Source organism: Zosterops lateralis, assembly GCF_965231275.1.
Source record: "Zosterops lateralis genome assembly, chromosome: 25".
Taxonomy (NCBI): domain Eukaryota; kingdom Metazoa; phylum Chordata; class Aves; order Passeriformes; family Zosteropidae; genus Zosterops; species Zosterops lateralis.
Window position 1 is genome coordinate 3264044 of NC_139785.1, and position 20805 is coordinate 3284848.

General features: G+C 42.8%; 1 protein-coding gene across 1 annotated transcript in view; it reads right to left on the reverse strand.

Moving 5' to 3' along the window:
* Positions 1 to 20805, reverse strand: part of LOC310918922 (uncharacterized protein) — a gene marked incomplete at its 3' end in the record, with an annotated part of 75861 nt that overhangs the window by 19644 nt on the left and 35412 nt on the right. Inside the window, exons 4-6 of the mRNA XM_083877936.1 lie at positions 18530 to 18562; positions 12712 to 12797; positions 287 to 383 (exon numbers count right to left, since the gene is read on the reverse strand). Coding sequence (XP_083734062.1) covers positions 287 to 383; positions 12712 to 12797; positions 18530 to 18562 — 216 coding nt within the window. The remainder of the gene's footprint in view (positions 1 to 286; positions 384 to 12711; positions 12798 to 18529; positions 18563 to 20805) is intronic.

Consider the following 20805-nt stretch of genomic DNA (forward strand, 5'->3'; position numbering starts at 1 on the left):
TGTATCAACCTTTGAAACACCCAACTTTAATTGGGTGTTAATTTTTTAATCTTTAATTTTTTAATGTACAAAACCCCCTGAAAATCCCCCTTTTATCCGGATATACCCATTCCTTGGGAATACCCACTGCTCTCCTGAGGGCTCCGTACATTCAGGTACTTTCACCAAAACCCTTTATCTGGAAGCATCACTCTTGTTTAACTCCCAGGGTTAAAATTAAACCAGTCAAAGACTAAATAGAGAGGAGGAAAAATAAAATAATATTAAAAATACAGGATATTTTTACCTTTGGAGACTTCTGCTGGCTGACCACTGAAGGCAAGAACACTGAGAGGTTGCCATGGTGCTTTTTTTTGGGGGGGAATGTTAACACCACACTGCTGCTGCTCGAGGGCGACAAGAAGGAAGACAAACATCACCAAAAAAAAAAAAAATTAAGCGCCAACAAATAGGAAAAAAAATGCTTACAAAATAAACATTTTGATAAAATTCTAAAAAAGGCAGGAGGGAATAATAATAATAATAAAAAAGATTTTCCAGCTTGTCTTACCTGCTCTTTCCTGTCCCACGTGTGCAGAGCAAAGAGTGCTGAGGATTTTTATGGTCGCTCCTCGCGCCGGTGTGTGCAAGACCCAAGGAAAGCTAGGAGGTTGTACAGTTATCTCCCTTGGTGTAATTCTAAACTATACAACCTACTACCTCAACCTGGATGCATGCAGTCAAAAATTCATAAGCTCAGGGGGCTTCTAGTTATTACCAAAATAAATAAAAAAAAAGCCTCCAAATCTTCAGTGGTTTTAATTTAGAGGGTGGAAAGTGATGGGGGGAAAAGGTACCAATCCCTAAAATTCATGGAAATGGGATAAGACATGACAAGCCAGGGTTATTCCTGATGGATTTGGGGAAGATCACGGAGCTTTTCACACAAGATGGAATTTTTTTTTTGCTGGCCAAAATAATGGTTTTCCCTTTCCACAGCAGATTCAGAACATACAGACATTATTTGGGGTTTTTTTTAAGCATTTAAAGAAGGTTTAGGGTGAAATTTGCCCTGACACATCTTTTCCTTTCTGAACACTCCACGTGCCTTGGCCCCTGGGTGTTTGAGGGATGTGCAGGAATGGGATGGGGGAGAGCTGCAGAAGGTGAATTTGAGCCTTGCACCAAAGGGCTTGAGGGAACCATTGTGGAAAATCAGCCCTGAGCCTCCTCAGCCACGTTCCCTCCACCAGACACACACACACAAGTCCTCAACTTGTGTCAACTCCCAGCCAAATCCCAAACCAGCAGGATGTTATCTCTGTTTGTGACTCACTCCAGCACCCACCAAGGCAGCACTTAAAACAGCAGGCTGCCTGCTTATTATTATTATTATTATTATTATCATTATTATTATCATTATCATCCCCAAATGTGATATTATTATCATCCCCAGGGCTGGGATCTGCCCCCCCAGGTGAGTCCAGCCCCTGGCCCAGCAGCTCCATGCTGGAAGGGAATCCCAAGGGAATGCAAAGCTCAGGAATGGATGCTGAGCTGTGCTGAACTCACTCAGTTTTTCCAGGATAAAGCAGAATATTGATGATGGGAAAGGCACAGCCCTGCCTTTACACCCCAAGGAAATCAAGGGGGAAGGTGGGAAGCAGCAGCATCACTGCTCAGAGTTCACCCTGCAGCAGCAGGAGGATAGGTTGGGAAATAAAATGCAAAATAATCTTCCTGTGATGTGAGAGTGCCCCTGATGTTGATGGTTTCCCAGTTCCTAAAGGCTCCATATTCGGTAAAGTTTACTTTGACCAAAGAGTGGAAATCCAGAATATTTTAGTTACCAGAGTCACTGTTAACTGTTTGATGAGTGAGAGCAGTGACCAAGGCACAGCTCTGGGTGAGGAATTTCTGGCCCTGTGCTCCCAGCAGGAGCTTTATCCTGCTCTAAAACACCCTGGACCCAACTCCTCGATGCAGCATCGTCATCTCTGTGCCCTGCACAGCTTTTCTCCAGCACAAAATAAAATTATTTAACCCAAGGAGCTTCATGGAAGGAGTGAACCTGTGTGCTGAGTGAGGCTGATGGAAAATCTCAAATCCTGCCCAACCTCTGGGGCACAGAGCAAATTCCCACTCAGACTTCCCAAAACAACCTGTTTCACATTTTGTAAACTGAAGCATTTCAGCATCACACAGCTAAACCACTCATTTTATACAACTTATCCCTGCAAGTGTTTTTCTGCATCTCAATATTGTAATATCCAACATCCCATAACTGAAAATTAATAAATTATTACCTCTATCTGATCAGTTTAATGAGCAGGTGCTGCTGACACTGAGACTGACACAGGCACCCCTTGCCTGTGTATTTAAAGGTATTTAAATTTAAGGTAAATTTAAATAATTAACACACCAGGTATTTAATGCAAAGTTGAGCAAAAAACCCAAAAATTCTCCAATAATTTGCTCTAAAATGGAAAATAGAGAGAGGTAGAGAGTTTTGTTTCATTTGTATACTCAACTCAGCAAAGGTCTTTTCATGGATAAATTACAAATAATTAATTCCTTACTTTAGATTTAGGCCAAAATAACCAAATTTTTTCTCAGGTTGGCCAACGCTAATGACTCCCTGCCCCTCCTTGCTGCTCTTCCATCTTCACAAAGAGACTCCAAGAACTTTTCTAAACGCCATAAAAATTTCTGTCCCAGACTTTGACACCTATTTCACCCTCTGAGATCAAATTTTAGGCTCCTCCCCATCCTGCTGCACAAATTATCCTGGCAAATTTTCCCCCATTTATGGCTCCATCACTCACTTACAGGTGTTTTATTTCCCTCAAAACTTGGGACGGCTGAAACTGTATTTGCATCTCAGAGGAAATTTATAGCAGGAAAAAAAAGTCATTTGAGTCATACTCTGCTGGCAATAATGGCAGGAAGCAGAGAGTTTAGGGATTGGGATCAAATATAAAAATAAAAATTAGAATTGAGATAAAATATTAAATCAGGGGTCAATTTTTGGACCATCCTTGGTGTCTCCTCTCTGTGCTCTGGAGCAGAGCACAGACTGGTGTCACAGCACTCCTGGCCCTCCCTCCTGGTGGCCCCCAGCTCCCCTGTTTGTTTTCCTGGTGATTTTTTTCTCAATTATGCCTTTGCCCAATTAGCACAATCACACCTAATTACGCAATTAGGGCGACCCTGTGCTGTGCTGACAGTGTTTGCTGGGACACGTTATGGATGCCGGGGAGTTCCCATGGGACATGTGGAGCTCCCTGTCCCTAAATCAGCTCCTGGGCCCAGTGCCTTTGTCTGGGACCCCTTTTAGGCCTCTTGCTGTTTCAGAATCCCAGAAATGATTTCACATTTCTGGGGACAAAAGGGAATCTCTGGCCCAGCCTCATGTTAAAGCTGCAATGTAATTAAAAAATTGTGTTTTTGCACTGAGTGTAACTCTCTGGTTCCTGAAGGAAACGTGACTCCGGCTGCTGTGCTGCCACAGAAATGATGGGATTCTCATCCAGGGAATATTTATGGTCAAAAAGAGAGGGAATTCCACTGGAGCAGCTCTTCTCTGAGGTTCCCACCTGCCTCAGGAGTCACCACTCCCAGCTCTAGTCTGGGCTGGGAAGTTTTCACTCATCACTGGTTTTATTGCCTGGTCCCTTCCCGGGCTTCAGGGGAGAGAAAACATCACAAATCTGCTCCCCAACCCACATTTCCTATTATTGAATTTCCCCCAGGAGTGAGGGGAGAATCCCCACCCAGAGCTGATTTTTGGGAACTGCCTGGTTGGAATATCCCAATTCCTTTCCAACACCCTTCAGTGCCCTTCACCCTTCAGCAATTCAGTCACACAGAAAACCAGGGGTGCAGGGGGCACAATATTCCCAAATAATGACACAAAAACGTGCCTCACGCATTAACCCCCTGCACTAAATCACACTTTACATGAATTTACAGACACACTGACTTCACACGGGGTCCCAGCAATGGACACTCACTACAGATGCTCAAGGAAGCTGAATTTTGTCTCATTGTTGTCAGGAAAAGCATCAGTTGAGGTTTGGCTCTCAATTTTTCGGGCTGTGAATGATCCTGAAGAAGGTGGAATCCACCTTCCCTCTCAGATCCCAGGCAGGGCTTGCAAGGAGGGGGTGGGAAAGCATAAAATACTCCCAAAGCAAATGAATTTCTTTTAGTCATTGAGCAAAAAATAAATACAAAACCCCACAAATGCCATGGTTCCATTTGGGGGGCTGAGATCCCTTTTGCCAAATTTCACTGGAGTGATCTTTTATTTTCTTTTATTTTCTTTTTTTTAGGTGATTTTCATAAACCTCAGACAGGAGAGGGTTTCCCACTGGAAATGCTGACCTGGTCCCTGCTGGTCACCTCACTCCTTCACCTTCACTTGGCAAAATCTCATCAGCAGTTGGTTGTAATGAGGAACCTCAAGAGGCTCAAAGGTTTGCTCAGAGAGTTCTCCTAGAAATCTGGCAAACACCAAAAAGGGCTGGAAGTCTCTAAGAGGCTGCAGAGTAGGGAAAGAAGCCTCGTCTGGGCTCAGCTGAAATCCAGAGCAAGGCAATATTTTGAAAGCTCTCCAAAGTTTTTCAACACAGGACAAAAACTGTGCCTCGATTTCTAGACAGGGTTGCAGCAATCCAAAGGTTTGCTCAATATTGCATTTCAGTCTCTGGGCCTTTCTAGGGGAAGGGTGGCCAGGATTTCACTCCTCAACCAAATGTGGCTTTTGAGAGGAGCTGGAGCGTCAACTCTGAGAGAAATCCAGAAACAAAACCTAACAAAACCTACAAAACCCAACAAAACCCTACAAAACCTAACAAAACCCAACAGAACTCGACAAAACCCAAAAAACCCCAACAAAACCTACGAAACCCAACAAAACCCTACAAAACCCAACAGAACTTGACAAAACCCAAAAAACCCCAACAAAACTCAACAAAACCTGACAAAACCTAATAAAACCTAAAAAAACCCCAACAAAACCCCCAAAAAACCCCCCAAACCCCAACAATACCCAACAAAACCCAACAGAACCCAAACAAAACCCAACAAAACCAAACCCTCAACCCCCCGAGCTGGATCTCAGGGGGGAGGGTGGCACAAACATAAAGTGCTGATGACTCTAAACGACCCCAAAGCTTTTTTGGGCAATATTTTGGTTTATCCCAGGCCTGTTTTGTGACTGAAACCCTGCACAGCCTGACCTGGACCTGCAGCCAAGGCTGGATTCACCTGCATGATGAAAAATGAAAAGAAGCTGAACCAAAACCTGGTGTCACTTCCAGGATGGATTGTTGGGGCTGGATTTCACCATGAACCTGCAAAAATGCAACCAGAGGGTCTCCAAAAATACAAGCAGAGGGTCTCCAAAAATACAACCAGAGGGTCTCCAAAAATGCAACCAGAGGGTCTCCAAAAATGCAACCAGAGGGTCTCCAAAAATGCAACCAGAGAGTTTCCAGCCCATCTGGAGCTTTTCCAGCTCAGGGAATGCCGCCCCTGCAATGCCCCTAAGCCATGGAACACTCCTGGCCTCAAGGGCAGGTCCCTCCCCTAAAAATCCTCTCTTTATTTCCTCCCTTTCTGATTAGAAGCAAATAAACAAAAAGAGAGGGAGGAGGGTAAGGGGAAGGGAAAAAAAAAAAATAAAAATCAGATTACTGAAATAACCAGAATAGTGAAATTTATCTGCCTTTTTAAGAGTTTAACCAGATTTGATTATCTGAATAAGAGTATTTGGATACGGTTCAAATTGCAGGGAACACAATTCCAATTCTGCTTATCACGAATCCCATTTGCCACTGCATATGGTTATCCCAATTACCCGGGTGCTGTTGTGTGCTCCTCTCTGACAAGGGCTCACTGTGCAGGGACACACAAATAAATTCCCTTTTCAGCCCTCACTGGGCACCACGAGACATCCCTGTCTGCAGGAAACCTTACAGGTGTTTCCAGGCAGCAACAGGAGGGAGAAATGGTGCTGACATTTGGAGGGAGGAAAAAAAAAAAAAAAAAAAAGAAGATTTACTAAATATTAAAAATAAATTTATAAAGGGGAGATTTGGGAAAGCTTTGCTTCCTCAGTGAAGAATTGCACCTTACAGGTGTTTCCAGGTGACAGGAGGGAGAAATGGTGGTGACGTTTGGAGGGAGGAAAAAAAAAAAAAAAAAAAGAAGATTTACCAAATATTCAAATTAAAAATAAAAGGAGAGATTTGGGAAAGCTTTGCTTTCCTTCTGCTGCTTTCAAAAGGAAAAAAGCACAGCAAAACCTCTCCAAATGCAGCCACACAGGAGGGTTTTATCTTTTTTTTACCTCTAAAGCAGCCACTCCACCCATTTCCAGAGAAAGGAGCTGCATTGATGAAGGAACTAATTTTTGGAGAGGATATTTGGGATATTTTTGGGGTAATTCCCAGACCCAGGTGCTTTGGTTTGATTCTTTCCATGCCTTTAAATCCCTCTGCAGCTCCTTGTGCATCAGTGACAGGTGAAGGGAGCTCTGAGCACCTGCATCAAAGATGCTGCACAAATTCAGCTCCTCACCCACAGTGTGAAAAAAATAAAATAATAATAATAATAAAAAATCCCTTGTAAGAAAGGCACAGGTAGGAGCTGCACAGACTCCAATTATTCTCCTCCAGCCTAAAAAAAGGGAGACACATTTCAAGGTTCTTCACATCATTTTGTCAGACTCCAGTTTCACTCCAGAAACGTAATGAAGTGCACTGGAACACAGGCAGCAGCAAAGAAACACAAATTAAGGCTGGAAAACACAATGCAGAGCTTTTCAAAAGGCTGGAAAACAAAGGGGCAGGGGCAGAATATGGGAGGCTGCAGCTGAAAAAGAACAGGGGGGGCAGTTTAATGAGAGAAAAAAAACCTAAAACACTGAAATGGTTTAAAATGAGTTTTAAAATTCAGGTTTTGTGGGTTTATTGGATAACCTGAGCTCAGGGAAGATGTGCTGCCCTCCTGGGCACCCTCCCTGCACAAATCAAGAGGATTCCCTGAGTTTGTCCCACAAAACTGAGGCCACAACAACCCCAAAGTCACCCCAGAAAAAAAAAAAAAAAAAAAAAAACAGGAGAAATGAGGAAACGTGCTGAGGCTCAGAAATGACTCCCTGCTGCTCCTCCCTGCAGCACAGGACCTGCAGCTCACCCCACTCCTGCTGCCACTTCTCTGGAGTTTCCTTTCTCAGCTCCCAGCTGTGTTTAGACCAAACCCCTCACCAAAAGGAGGTTAAAAAAAAAAAAAAAAAAAAAAAATTGGATATTGATTAGCAGGTCCCAACATATCCAGAGAGAAACTGCTCTAAAATATTTTAAAGAGAAGGGAATTAAAAATCTGCTTCTTCTTTGCTCTTTTTATGGTTTGAATATTGATTTCCTAATCAAAAAAAGACCCCAAACCAACTGGTGGCACCTGATTTTGGGACATATGTGACCCAATTCCCTGCCAGGGGGCTTTTGGCAATGCCACCTGAAGTGCCAGAACACCCATGACAAACTCCAGGCTTTTCTCAGCCTTCAGGCTTTGCAGAGGAGAGACCACCCTACAGAAATATGGATATTTTTTGGGGGGTTTTACCAGCTCATTTCTCCTTGGAGCCCGAACTAAACAACCATGTGGGAATCCAATGAGATGAACACTCACAGCGTTTAAAAACCAACCCCAAACCAGCCCAGATTATTCACTGATCTTCTGGAAAAACCATTTTTTTTTTACTCCTCCTGCTCCCATGGGGAGCCCCTGCTCATCCCATCAGGGATGGAACAAGGTCCACCCTCAAAATCCCAAAGGAGAGCTGGACCCCAGGTCCCTGCCCTGGGTAAAATCCCACCCCAGAACAGTCCAGCAGCAAAACTTCTGCTGGAAACGACTCACCAGCTTTAATTCCTTCATTTCCCATTCAAAATTTTGGGGAATGTTGAGGATCAGCTTTTATACCCAACTTTACGACACACAGGATGACAAAATGCAATTTTTTCCCCCCTTTTTTTCTTTTTAAACTTAGTTTCAGCTCACAGGGAGAAAGAAGAGTGGTTGGACTTCTCTGACTTCATTTTAATATAATAAATAGAAAACCCTGGAAATTCAGCAAAGAGGGGGAAAAAAAAAGAATTTTTTTGGCCTAGAGCAGCGTGTGTCAGAGCAGCCAAGTTCAAACTCAGAGAAATTTAAAAGTGGAAATGCAGAGCGAAATCTTGGGTGGAATTAACACTGAAAGCTGCCGGAAAGAAAGAGTCAGAGTTTATTTTTGAGTTTACAGCCTAATTATTTTCATATAGAATCTGTACATTGGGGTTTAAAAAAAAAAATAAATGACTTTTTGAAGAATAATTGTTCCACTCTCCCAACTTTAAAGGTTATTTTTGCACAGCAGGCTCTGCACTGCTCCCATGTTTTTTTTCCCCTGTCCCACCACTTCCTTTGGACTTTCCAGCGTGGTTATTTTCTCTTAAAAAACTATTTGAAAAGACACAAACACCATGAAATTGGGAGGAATGGGGTTCTGTAATAAACTGATTTTTGAGGGAGGAGTTGGGAGGGCCAAGCCCTTCCCGTGTCAGAGAAGGGATCCCAAATTCCTGGAGATAAAGGAGGAGAAGTGATTGTTCCTCTCACAAATAACAAGGAAAGAACAGCTCCACATTATTTTATAAATTAAATTATTTTATCTGTTTCAGAATTGACACAGAGCAGGGCAGGACATGGGGTGGGATGGAATTTCTGCAGCTTGATGTCAAAAAAAGTCCTCCCCACAATCCCCTTTTTTCCTCAAAGTCCCCCAAACCCCCTTTTTCCTCAAAGTCCCCCCAGTTCCCTTTTTTCCTCAAAGTCCCCCCAATTCCCTTTTTTCCTCAGCCCCAACCAAACACACAAACCCCTTTCCATGAAGGGATTTCACCACTGAAAGCTGAGCTGGGTAACCGCAAAGAGAGATTTGCAGCTCCACTTTTATATCCCTCTAAACAAATAAAATATTAAAAAAAAAAAAAAATTAAAGAGAGAAGAGGTGGGGAAAAGAAAAGGAGGAATATTTGGAGGTGCAGTGCAGTTGCCAGCCAGCCACAGACCTATAGATACAAGCTTGTGTGGAATATGAGCACAAGTTCGGATCTACGGGTTTGTGGCAGCAGGCAGGGAATTCTGCTGTCACTTTTGGGGGGAATGGAAAAAGGAAAAGCCTTTCTGCAAAGGGAATTTGTGAGTTTTAACCCAGGAGAATTGGTTCTCTCAGCACCTTAAAGCCCCTCCTTGCAGGATGGTGGGGCGTTAATATATAATCCATTTTCCAATGGATTATTGATTTTTGGTAGGATGTAAAGCCACGGATTCCTGCACTCCCACGGGAGCCTTGAGAAAATCAGGAAAATGAAATAAAATCAAATAAAACCAAAAGTTTTCAACCAACCAAAACGAAGCTGATGTGTGTTTCTTCCTCCCTTTGCTGGACAGAATTTCTGGGGATTACACGGCACTGAGGGTAACAGGAATCGAATTAACAATTCAGCATTGGAGGTGTAGCACTAACACAGGGTAGGGAATCATCCAACAGCAAAATTTTGGGGATAGAAACAGAATTCCAATACAAAACCATCCCCCTCCCACCCTAAAAAAAAAAAAAAAAAAGTTGTTTCCATTCTGGCAGCCTGGCTGAGCTGCCTGAGAGTTGTTTTAACTTTCAGAGAAGTCATTACTGGGCTGAGGTTCTACTTTAATTCTATTTTTAAAGGCAAACAACAAAACCCCCGTCACTCTGCTAAACAAGCTGGAAAATCCCCTCTAATCCCAACTCTGCAGACAAATATAAAAGTTCTTTAGGAATTTTTTCTAATAAAGCAAAGTTTTGCCACCACAAGCAGGAGGCGTCTCCTCCTTCCCTGAGGTTTCCAAGTTTTCTTTGCTGCAGAAGGAATATTTCCCATTTTATTGCTGGGGGATGAGGCTGGAGAACAGCCTGGCTGTGAGAAAATCACTGAGATCTTGCTCAAAGTGGCACCAATTTTTCACTTCTCTTCCTTCAGGAGACAAACCATATCAGGGCAAGTTAATATTATCCTCTGTAAAAATCAAACAGGCACCATTTGGAAAAGAATTTTGCTATTTGGATGCTGTTAGAAAATTCTCCTTCTATTTTTTATTTTTTTTTAATTATTTTTTTGGTGCAGGTTCTTAAAATAAATCATTTCAACCTTTCCAGCCTGGTAAATATGCAATTATAAAATACAAATTTTTTCTTTATTTGGAATTTGTTGGGTGGCAAGAAACTCCCGTTACAGACGTCAAACTTTCACCATCTGCCCAAAGGTTATCTAAATTCATCCTCCAAGTTTAAATTCCTACACTGACACTCACCTCAAAAGAGTCCAGCTTTTCCCCCAAAGTTTTCAGCAGGCAAAAAAAAAAAAAAAAAAAAAAAAAAAAATTCGTGCTTGAAGCATCTTTGAAAATCCAGGATGGGTTGGGGTTTTTTTTTTGTTGTTGTTTTTTTTTTTTTTTCCTGCTGGGATTTTTGGGCTGGAGAAGAAAAGTCTGTCCCTGCAGTGGTCAAGGCTGGAGCAGGGAACACACACACATCGTGCCCTCCTTGGGAACAGAGCTGCAAATGGAACACAACAAATGTTACCCGGCCAAAAATAACCCCAGCCCTGCACTACAAAGCTCATTTATTGCAGGGGAACCTGAGGTGAAAATCCAGGTTGTCCAGCAGGGCCTAAAAGTCCAATATTGGGGGGCAGTTGTGACTGAGGTTTCTCTCCATGGCAGGGAATTGTGGCCTCAGCCTCGCTGTGTTACACAAAACTGCATCAGGCACAGAGTTTGATTTACATTCAGTATATTCATTTTAAACCTAATATTCTTTACATTTAGTTATGTGCATGAAATGAGCTGATCTGAATGGCTCTGGCACAGAAATACCTGATTTTCTGATTTTTTTTTTTTCATCTGAGATGATCTCACTGAAATACCCATTACATTTTCCTCACTTGATATATTCCCAAAACTTTTAAATTTTTTTTTCCAATTATTTTCTGGGCTAATCTTTCCCTGGGATAGATTAAATCCATGAAGAAATAAAATTTGGGTGGCTTTGCAGAGGAAAAGTGTCCCCAGCTCTGCCCAGAGGGAACACCCAGAGCCAGACCTGAGCCAGACCTTCCAGGAGCCAGGCACAGGCTCCAGGAAAACTGGGATTTGTTGGGAAAAAAATCCTTTTTTTTTTTTTTTTTCCTTGCCTAAAGCAGGGCTGATCCCTGCTGCACCTCCCACTCCCCACCTGATTGGCTTTTCCAGCACAAAAGGGAAGAATATTTGGGATTCACCGCCAGAGCTTTGCTCAGGGAGGGGAAAAAAGGGAGAAAAAGGGGGAAAAGCAGCGAGAATTATCCCTGGAAAAGCTCCACACTCTAAATGTGATTGTGGCCCTCTGCATTCCTGAGAGCCCTGGGGGAATGGGGCACAGGGGTGGCATCCCATGGCACCTGGGATTACAAATTCCCAGGGCCCAACCTGCTCCTTCTGCAAAACAAACCCATGGACAAGCTTTAACACAAGAGATTTATAAATGCAGCAGCAAACCAATGGTTTTGTTTGCTGAAAAATGCAGATTTTAAATTATTATTATTATTATTATTATTTTGAATGAGCGCTGTTTTTTAAATAGGAATTTCACTTGTATCCAGGTGATATATATATATATATAAAAAAAATATATATGAATCCCTCTGAAAAAATATATATGTATATATATGTGTATATATATGTATATATATGTATATATATGTGTATATATGTGTGTATATATCAATATCAATATCAATATCAATATCAATATCAATATATATATATATATATATATATAATTTTTTAATATATATCTATTTATTCAGGGGGATTGAAGGAGAGCCATGGATTTGCCAAGATGTGGAATTGGGAACGTTTCCCCCACTGATTAATCCCTGAGCTATTGCACCTTGTGAAAACCTTTATGAACATACACACAGCGGCAGAAAATCCATCAGAGGCAAACAAATCAATCAGCATCAGCCTTGAATTTGCCTCCTACAAAATGCTAAAACTACAAATAAAAAAAGTTTCAACCTGTACATGGAGGTGTTTATATTTAGGGTTTGTGTTATCCTTACACTGAGCCCACTTTATTCATTATTAATTTTACAGTATCAGTGATCACAGGGTGAACAAGGCTTTGGTACGTGGGACAGCAATAAAATACAGAATATTTTTTCTCACTTACAACCCAACACAAAGCTGGTATTTCAGAGATTTACAGCCAAAGGGATATAGAAGGGAAATATGGAGAAATAAAATCCTCTAAAGACCCAACGTTGGGGGTTTGATCTGTGGGTGGTTTTTCTTGCAAACCACAAATGCCCTGTCCAGGAAAATCGATCACTGCGGAATGCATTGTGTGCCTGAGCAAAAAGCTCTCTGCAGCCATTTCCTCCTCCTGCCCCGAAATTCAGGCAAAATAAGAAACACAACTGTGAAATAATTCCCATTCTTCTAACCCCAATGTAATTAGGCCTATAAATAAATATATATATACACATACATGCACTCTATTGTAGCTTTAAAGAGCAGCTCTTTAAGGATTTCTGTGCTTGAAATGACTTGAAGGAATTAGGAGGAAAAGGGAGATACTGATTTGGGAATCCAAATTACCTCAGCAGCAGCAGAATTCTGCAGGATTTCCTGTGGAACGTGAGCTGCCATATTGCTAGGCCCAACCAACTCCTCGGGAGCGTGTTCTGGAAGACAAAACATTCATGGGTATTTTCATGGCATGTTTTCCAGGAAGGGATGCTTGTTTTCCTACACCCAGAGCCTACAGCTTCAGGAGCCACAGGAACAGCCAAGCTCCTGTGAGAGAAATCACTCCTCCCTCCCAACAGCCTAATTTTTAAATTTTTTTTTTATTATTTTCCATGTTCCACCTTGGACCGACCCACTCCCCCTGCACGAGGAGCGAAACCTGTGGAAATCCAACATTCCCTGTAAAACACGACCACTCCACAAAGTCTCTGCCAGTCCTGCTCCCCACCAAAACCATCCAGGAGAATAAAATAACGGGGTGGAAAACGCCTTCCCCTGGCAGCCAACAACACGCACCAACTCCTGCAAGTGATTATTTCTCATCTCCACATCCTCATCCCAAAAAAAAAAAAAAAAAATTCCAGCCCAGCAGAATCAGAGAGGAGCATCTCATTACCTGCTCTGGAGGAGATTCCCCAAGCAAGATTTTTTTTTTTAAAGCTTGTTGACTCTTTTAAGAGTGATACAAGGAATAATTATTTCTCTCTGTGCCGACGCGATTGTTAAAAAAGAGGAGAAGCCCCGGATTTGTGGTGGCTCCGTGGATGCTATTCTTTTTTTTTTTTGCACCACAGCAGGATTCTTGGCTGCCACTCCAAGCTGCTTTCACTTGCCAAGTTTTTAAGATGCCGGTTTTGCCTTTCATTTTATTGTTCCTTTCGCGACGTTAAAGGGAGACTTAAAAAATAAAAAAAAAAACAACAACGGAAAAAAAAATTAAAAAAAAACCCCCAAACCAACCTATGCACAGCTGCTGTTGGGGAAAGGGGGGGAATTATTTGAATTTTGCACAAGAATGGAGATGAGGAAGGAGAGCGTTGTGATGTAACCACAACACTCACAGAAATATTCCCAATATTGGGGGGGATGGCCCAGAGACCAGGGAAGGATAAAACCTCAAACCAGCCAGAGCCACAGAGAGGTGGAGGTTGGTGTTTTTTAATCCAAACCTCGATTTTTAATCCATTTAGGATTTTAACCCATTGAGGATTTCATCCAGGGGGTGCTGAGTTTGGGGAGACAAAAGGATTCCCCCTGTGCTCACACCCTCCCAGCCCAGCCCAGCCTTTTCCCGTGATGGGATTCACCCATTCCCAAACATCCCGGCCTTTCTTGGATTCAACACCACCAGGAAGGAGCTCCACGGAAAAACCTCCCGTCCCAACTCCCTGCAGGGTCCTCCTCCTCCAAACACATTCCTTCAGCGTAAGCCACTACATTTAATTTTTATTTTTTTTTTACAATTCATCAATAGATCAATTTAAAATTTTTTTCTAATTTTTTCCCTGTTTTTTAAATTTTTTTAAAAAAATTACTTAAATTTTAAATTTTTTTTTAAATTTATTTGGATTTTAAAAATTATTTTTATATATTTTTTTAAAGTATTAGTATTTCTTAAATCCTCAGCTTCACCCCCGAGGAGTTGATTTATTTCATTTTCCTTGACGTAGCAACAAAACTCCCCGGGATTGGTGCCAAAGGCTCGAGCTCATTTAAACGAACAAACAGCAACGACGACAACAAAAAATAAAATAAAAGTTGTTTGTGATCCTTTGTGGATATTAAAACCACGACGTGGGCTGTGCTCTGTGTACACCACCAAGTGCAGGATAACGGGACTCTGAGCCACCACTCGGGTGCTGCAGATGTTTTGGAGGGGACACAAAATTCCAGATGTGGGCAGGGAAAATCCCCTGCTCTGCTCCTGGGGTTCCCTGGGCAGCTCAGAGCTCCTTCTCCCAATGTTTAATCCAAATTTGGGAGCTGTTTCCAACTCAAATCCAAGGTGCAAACAGCTCTGCCACAGCTGTTGGGTGTGCAGAGCAACAAATTGAAGCCACCCCATAATTTCATATTTCAAGAGAAAAAAAATCCTGCAAGTTTCTGAGCAAACCCCACCGAGCCTCGAACACACACACACACAAAAAAGAAGCAGCGTGGATTAATAAAAAAAGGAGAGGGGGAAAAAAAAGAAAAACAGAAGCTTTGTTCTAAAGTGGAAGCAGAAGATGTGAAATTTCAAAATCAGATGGCTCGGGCTGTGATTTCTTTCATTTAAATGAATTGATCTGTTGCTAAACTGCTGCTCTGGTGCCAAGAAAGTTTTAACTCCTTCGGCTCAAAGCTGGTTTGCTGTTTCCTCTCTCCTCCCAAGCAGCGATTAAAGCAGAGGGGAGAAGTGAAAAAGGGAGCGGGGAAGAATAAAAAAAAAATCTGAGAAAAAAAAGATGAGGGGGATGAAACCCACATGCAGAGCACAAAAGAGTCTCGGTGATCTGGGAGAATTTCTGGTGGACAAACAACCAGGTCCTGGTTCCTGCAGTGTCCCCAAAGCTTGGGGAGGACACAGAGAGGCCTTGGAGCTCCACAACGGCACCTCCAGCAAAAACTTTGGGGTGAAACCACCAGAAAACCCCAAAATCCCTGAGCTGATCCCTGGATCCATCCACTTACCGAGGCATTTCCAACAGAACCCCCTTCCCTACACGTGTCAACAACGACAACAACATAAAAAAGGATTTCAAAACCAGCTTTAAGAAAAATAGCTGCTGGGGTAAAAATTTGGGTGAAAGTTCTTACTGCTTTTTCCTTTTGGTTTTGGGGTTGTTTTGCCCCACTTCAAAAAAAAAAAAAAAAAAAAAAGGGAAAAAAAATTGAATAATAATAATAAAAAAATTGAAGAGAGATGTGTTGTAATTAGAGGTAATTCCAGGGAAAAATATTTATATGTAGAACAAGAAAAAAAAAAAAAAAAAAAAAAAAGGGAAACAATAAAAGAAAGAAAAAATTGTATATTTCTGTATCTCCCACTTTGCAGTCCTGCTGCAGTTCCCCCTAAACTGCTGCTGTTGCTCCAATCTGCTGCTGCTTAACAACGGAATGACAGGCAACATCTGTTTGTATAGAAGCCAAGATCGAGCCTTCAAAATGGTTTTTGGCTCAGTTTCTTTTTTTTTTTTTTTTTTAATTTCTTTTTCTACCCCCTCCCCTCGGAAGAAAAAAAAAAAAATAAAATAGAAGCAAAAGAAAAAGTAAAAGCGCCCAGGAAGATTTTGAAAGAACTCAAGTGAGGCTGTAACTCTTCTCTTCTTGAGTTATTTCAAGGTACAGGACTTGGAGGATTCTTTGCTTCTCTCCACCCTCCTCCCCTGCTCTCCCCACCCTTCAGCCTCTCTCTCTTGCCCCATGCTGTTAATAAAAGTATCACACAAACTGGGAAAAAAAATAAAAAAATAAAAAAATAATCCAACGTACCTTGATCCCTAAAAGGCCACTCCCTCCTATGGGGAGGGACGGGGGTTCTTCAGGAGGCAACTAAAAAATAAAATATTTCACGGGGAGGGGAATATGGGATTCAGGGAAAGGCTTGCCACAATCCTCTCTCACCCTGGTGGAGTTTTTTTTTTTCCTCCTCTCCTCCATTTTACAGAATGTTCAATATATTGTCTGCAAAATCAAAGGGGTTGTTATGAAATTTAAAAAAAAAAAAAAAGAAAAAATTTAAAAGCGGGTGATTAATATAAATAAGTTAAAAAAGAAAAGAAAAAAAAATTAAAAAAAAAAATCAGCCCGGCTCCAAATACAATTCCAGTGAGTAACAATGTCAGGCTACTGCCAATTCTGTGGCAAGTCGGGAGAAAGCACAATAATTCCACATGCTGAGATGTGAACAACTGGAAAGGAACCAACTCTGGGGAAGTCACAATGAGAAGTGTCCCAGTGCCCCCACCCCCAGCCCCTCTGCCATCCTTTAGGAGGGTACAGGGGGGGATTCTCTCCAGGGGGAGGAGAAAAAAATAAAAATAAAATAAAATAAAATAAAACAAAGCAAAATAAAATAAAATAAAATAAAATAAAACAAAGCAAAATAAAATAAAATAAAATAAAACAAAATAAAATAAAATAAAATAAAACGAAGCCACTAATTTAACAAAAGGAATTAAAAAAAGGCAAAACGACACCCAGACTATCAAACCCGACGCGGTTTTTAAAAAACTCAGGGAGTGTTTTATTCGCTGGAGATTTGGGACAACGCTGCTGCACGCACATGTACGAGGGGAAAAAAAAAATAATAAAAAGGGGGAAAAAAAAGAAAAAAAAGAAAAAAAAGAAAATAAGCAGACAAGTTGCTAAGGAGACTTGTGTAAACTGGGAATCCAGGCACATTTGTGGCCTTTCCCCCCATATTCCATCTCGTATTCCGATCACGCACCACTGCGGCACGACTGCACCAATGCACTGCATTAATCTTGGCCTTAAACGGGGCTGCCTGGCAGAGCAGAGCGTGTCTGTGGATCATCTTTCAAACTTAACAAGTTAAAGGCAGCCAGGGTGGGTGGCTGGCTGGGGAGGGCCGGGGGGGCGGGGACCTCGCTGCTGAATATAAAATATTGGAGCCCGGCTTAGTAAGGGAATTTTAAAGAGGAAGTGTTATCCGGGCAGATATAGCTGTGTCTCTCCCTCCCTCTCTCTTTTTTTCTCTCTCTCTCCCACTTCTCCTGACAAAATCCCCCATTCCCTGGCAGATGTCTGAATCCCTGCCAGGTCTAACAATGTCCCACCAGACACTGGGCTGGTTCTCCCAGCACGCCGGGGTCATGGATCCACATTGAACGGCCCCTTGTTCCTTCCTCCCCTCCGGAGCCTCTTCCCAAAGCAGACACTGCCATGGGATATTGTCACCTTCCACTTTTAGGAAGGGGCAAGAGCAAATCAAAGGCTGAGCTATTTGTGCGTGGTGCCTGCTGACCTTGTCTGGGACAGGATTAAACTTGGTGGGGTTTTCTATTTATTTTTTATTATTTTTCTGTTCCTTGCTTTGGGTGCAGGAAATCCATCTCCTTCTTTAATTCCATCCCTCCTTCCCTCTCAGTGGGACCATTCAACACCTGCTTTTCCTGCTCCTTTTGTGCCCTGCGTTGGGGGGATGATGATTTCCATCCTCATATGGAGGAATCCAGGAATGGACAAAACCAACAGCAGCTCACACAGGAAAAGGCAATTCCATGGGCTGGGCCTTGGAGCATTATCCCACCTTCTGCTCCCAAGGAAAAGCCTTCCCATGGCAGGGGCTGGAGGAGGTGGGTTTTAATGTTCCACCAAAGCCAAGAAAGACCATTCTGGGGTTGTCTGGGTGAGGGATTGTCCTCAAGGCAGCACATTCCACCACAGCTCCCTAAGGAGAATCATCTTTGATTTCCGCTCGGGACAAAAGCACAGGAGAGGGAATTCCTTGTGCTCAGCCTCAGAGGGTTCCCTGGGATGTCACCCCAGCCAGGAGAACCAGAATCACAATCAGAATCAGAATCACCAGGTTGGAAGAGACCTCCAGGATCATCGAGTCCACCCCAGCCCTGACACCTCAACTAAACCCTGGCCCCGAGTGCCACATCCAGTCTGTCCTTAAACACACCCAGGGATGGGGACTCCACCACTCCCTGGGCAGACTTTATCCCTATTTATCCCTATTCCAGGACTTTATCACCCTTTATGTAAAAAACCTTTTCCTGATACCCAACCTAAACTTCCCTTGGTGCATCCTGAGGCTGTGTCCTCTCATTCTGTCAGTGCTGCCTGGAGGAAGAGACCAGCCCCACTGAGCACAGGCACCCTTCAGGAATTTCCTCAGAGAAATATTTCATGAGTTGGGAATCAAAATTTGACTCACCTGGCTGCTTGTCTTGCCTTTGGGAGAAACCACCTAAAAGAAAAAACACCAAATCAAACAAGTTAAAACTCTTCATTTGAGATTCAATTTTTGCCCTAGCAGCTAAGGGAAAAAACAGAAATAATCACAAAAAAAAAAAAAAAAAAAAAAAAAAAAAAAAGATTTTTGTGTGTTTCTCTGAGTTAAATGAAAGCACACAAAATAAACATCCTCCTTTCCTCAGCTTTCTCAGCTCCTTTGTACAGGCTGCTGTTTCTGTCCCAAACCCAGAAATGTGGGGTTGAGGCACCTGCCTTGAGATCCCCACACTTGGAAACAGCTGGGACGAGGCTTAAGGGGTTGCTGAGGCTTGTGAAGAAGGACGAACAGCTGGAATGAGGTGAATGAGGTTTTTAGGGGTTGTTGAAGGAGGTTTTCACTCCCACAGCAGAGCCAGGAGAAGGAATCAAGCCACAGCTCCTCATGTCCATGAAGAACCAGTGACAACCAGTGACAACCAGTAAAAACCAGTGAAATTGGTGGCCCTGAGCTGGACTGGGGCTGCCCACGCACCTCTGTGCCCTGGGAGAGCTGCCTGCAGACCTTCAGCAGCCCAGGAGAGCAGGGAAAACACTCCTTGCCTTTGCCCTGGCCAGCCACCTGCAGCTCTCCCTTCAAACCCTCTCCCTGCAAAGCAAAACCCTCCAGCTCTGCTGGGGCTGGCTCAGCCCTTCCTCCCCCCAGAAAAGCCCCTGAGCAGCCCCAAAAAGGAACCCTGGACTGCACCGAGCACCTGAAAGGGACCAGCACGGAGAGAAAACTGAGGAGGAGCAAGAAAAATCAGTTTGAAGTGTCAGAGAGGAGGTTTAGTTGGGATTTTGGGGAGGAATTCTCCCCTGGAAGGGTGGGCAGGGCTGGCACAGGGTGCCAGAGAAGCTGTGGCTGCCCCTGGATCCCTGGAAATGCCCAAGGCTGGGTTGGACATTGGGATTGGAGCAGCCTGGGATGGTGGGAGGTGTCAGGATAGAACTGGATGAGCTTTAAGATCCCTTCCAACCCAAACCATTCCACGATTCTCTGATAAAAACCAGAAGAGGCAAAAAGAAGCCAAACCCCACTGCAGGTGCAGCCGCAGGTGCTTTTTGCACCTTCCCTGAGGTTTTTCAGAGGAATTTTCTGCTGCTGAAACCGACTGAGAGTGGGGCTCCATTTTTGTTTTGGTTGCCAATTGGAAGCCACTATTTTTATCCACAAAGTTCCCCCAAAGCATCTGTTTCCCTGGAGCTATTTAAGATTTCCTTTTATAAGAACCCACGTCGAGGTGTATCATTATTTTTAACCGTTACTCCGTGCAGCCACACTCCCATTTTATCATCATTTACAAGTGTCATTATCCCTGCATTGGAATTGAGTCGTTTAAAGGAGAGATAAAATCCTTCCAGGGGGTGCTCAGAGTTGCTTCCCCTCCAGCAAATATTTTGGGATAATACACGGAGCAAACTGGTGCATCCCAATGAAAGGAAAAGAAATTCCAAGTTATATAGGAAAAAAAAAAGAAATGAAAATGTTTGGAAGCATCCACAGGGTAGACAAATGGACAGAAAAGAAGGAGAAAACCCCAGAAAAAAAGGACAAAACCTCGCTTAAGTGTTCCTGTAATGTGATATAAAAGCAGCTCAGGTTATTGAATTTAAGGAGCCTTTTCCCCTCTGCAGTTCCCTCACGGATCCACTTTGCTGCTGCTGCTGATGGCCATGGGGGGGTTTTATTGCCTTATCACCAAGAAAATGAGATTTTTGTCCAATCTCTTCCTACAGCAGGTAAAACGCACTTTTTTTTTTTTTTTTTTTTGGTTACAGGTACCACAATTTGGGCAAAGAAGCACCAGACCCAAATTCTCCAAAATTCTCCAGCTCTGGGCTCAGTCTCCAGGAGTTCCAGGAGTGATGCTGGGACTGCAAACACTCAGATGTGCCACAAAACAAAACACCACCAGGATATGCAGAATTTCCATTCCTGACAAGCAACAGCCCAAATCCTGACCTAAGACTGCAGATATTTGCAATAAAAGCTGACTCACTGTCCCAGAGCAGGTTAAATGCATCTCAAATGCTGAAGAGAATCTCTTGTTATGAACGGTTTGGATTAAATTTTTCACACCTGTCAAGGCTTTCTAGCAAGAAATTTTGACCTCTACGTGCCCTGTTCTAGAAATCCCACAGGGAAAAGGACATTTACCTTCTTCCAGCTCGAAATTAAAGCTGTGGTAAAGGAAACAAAAGCAAATTTTAACACCA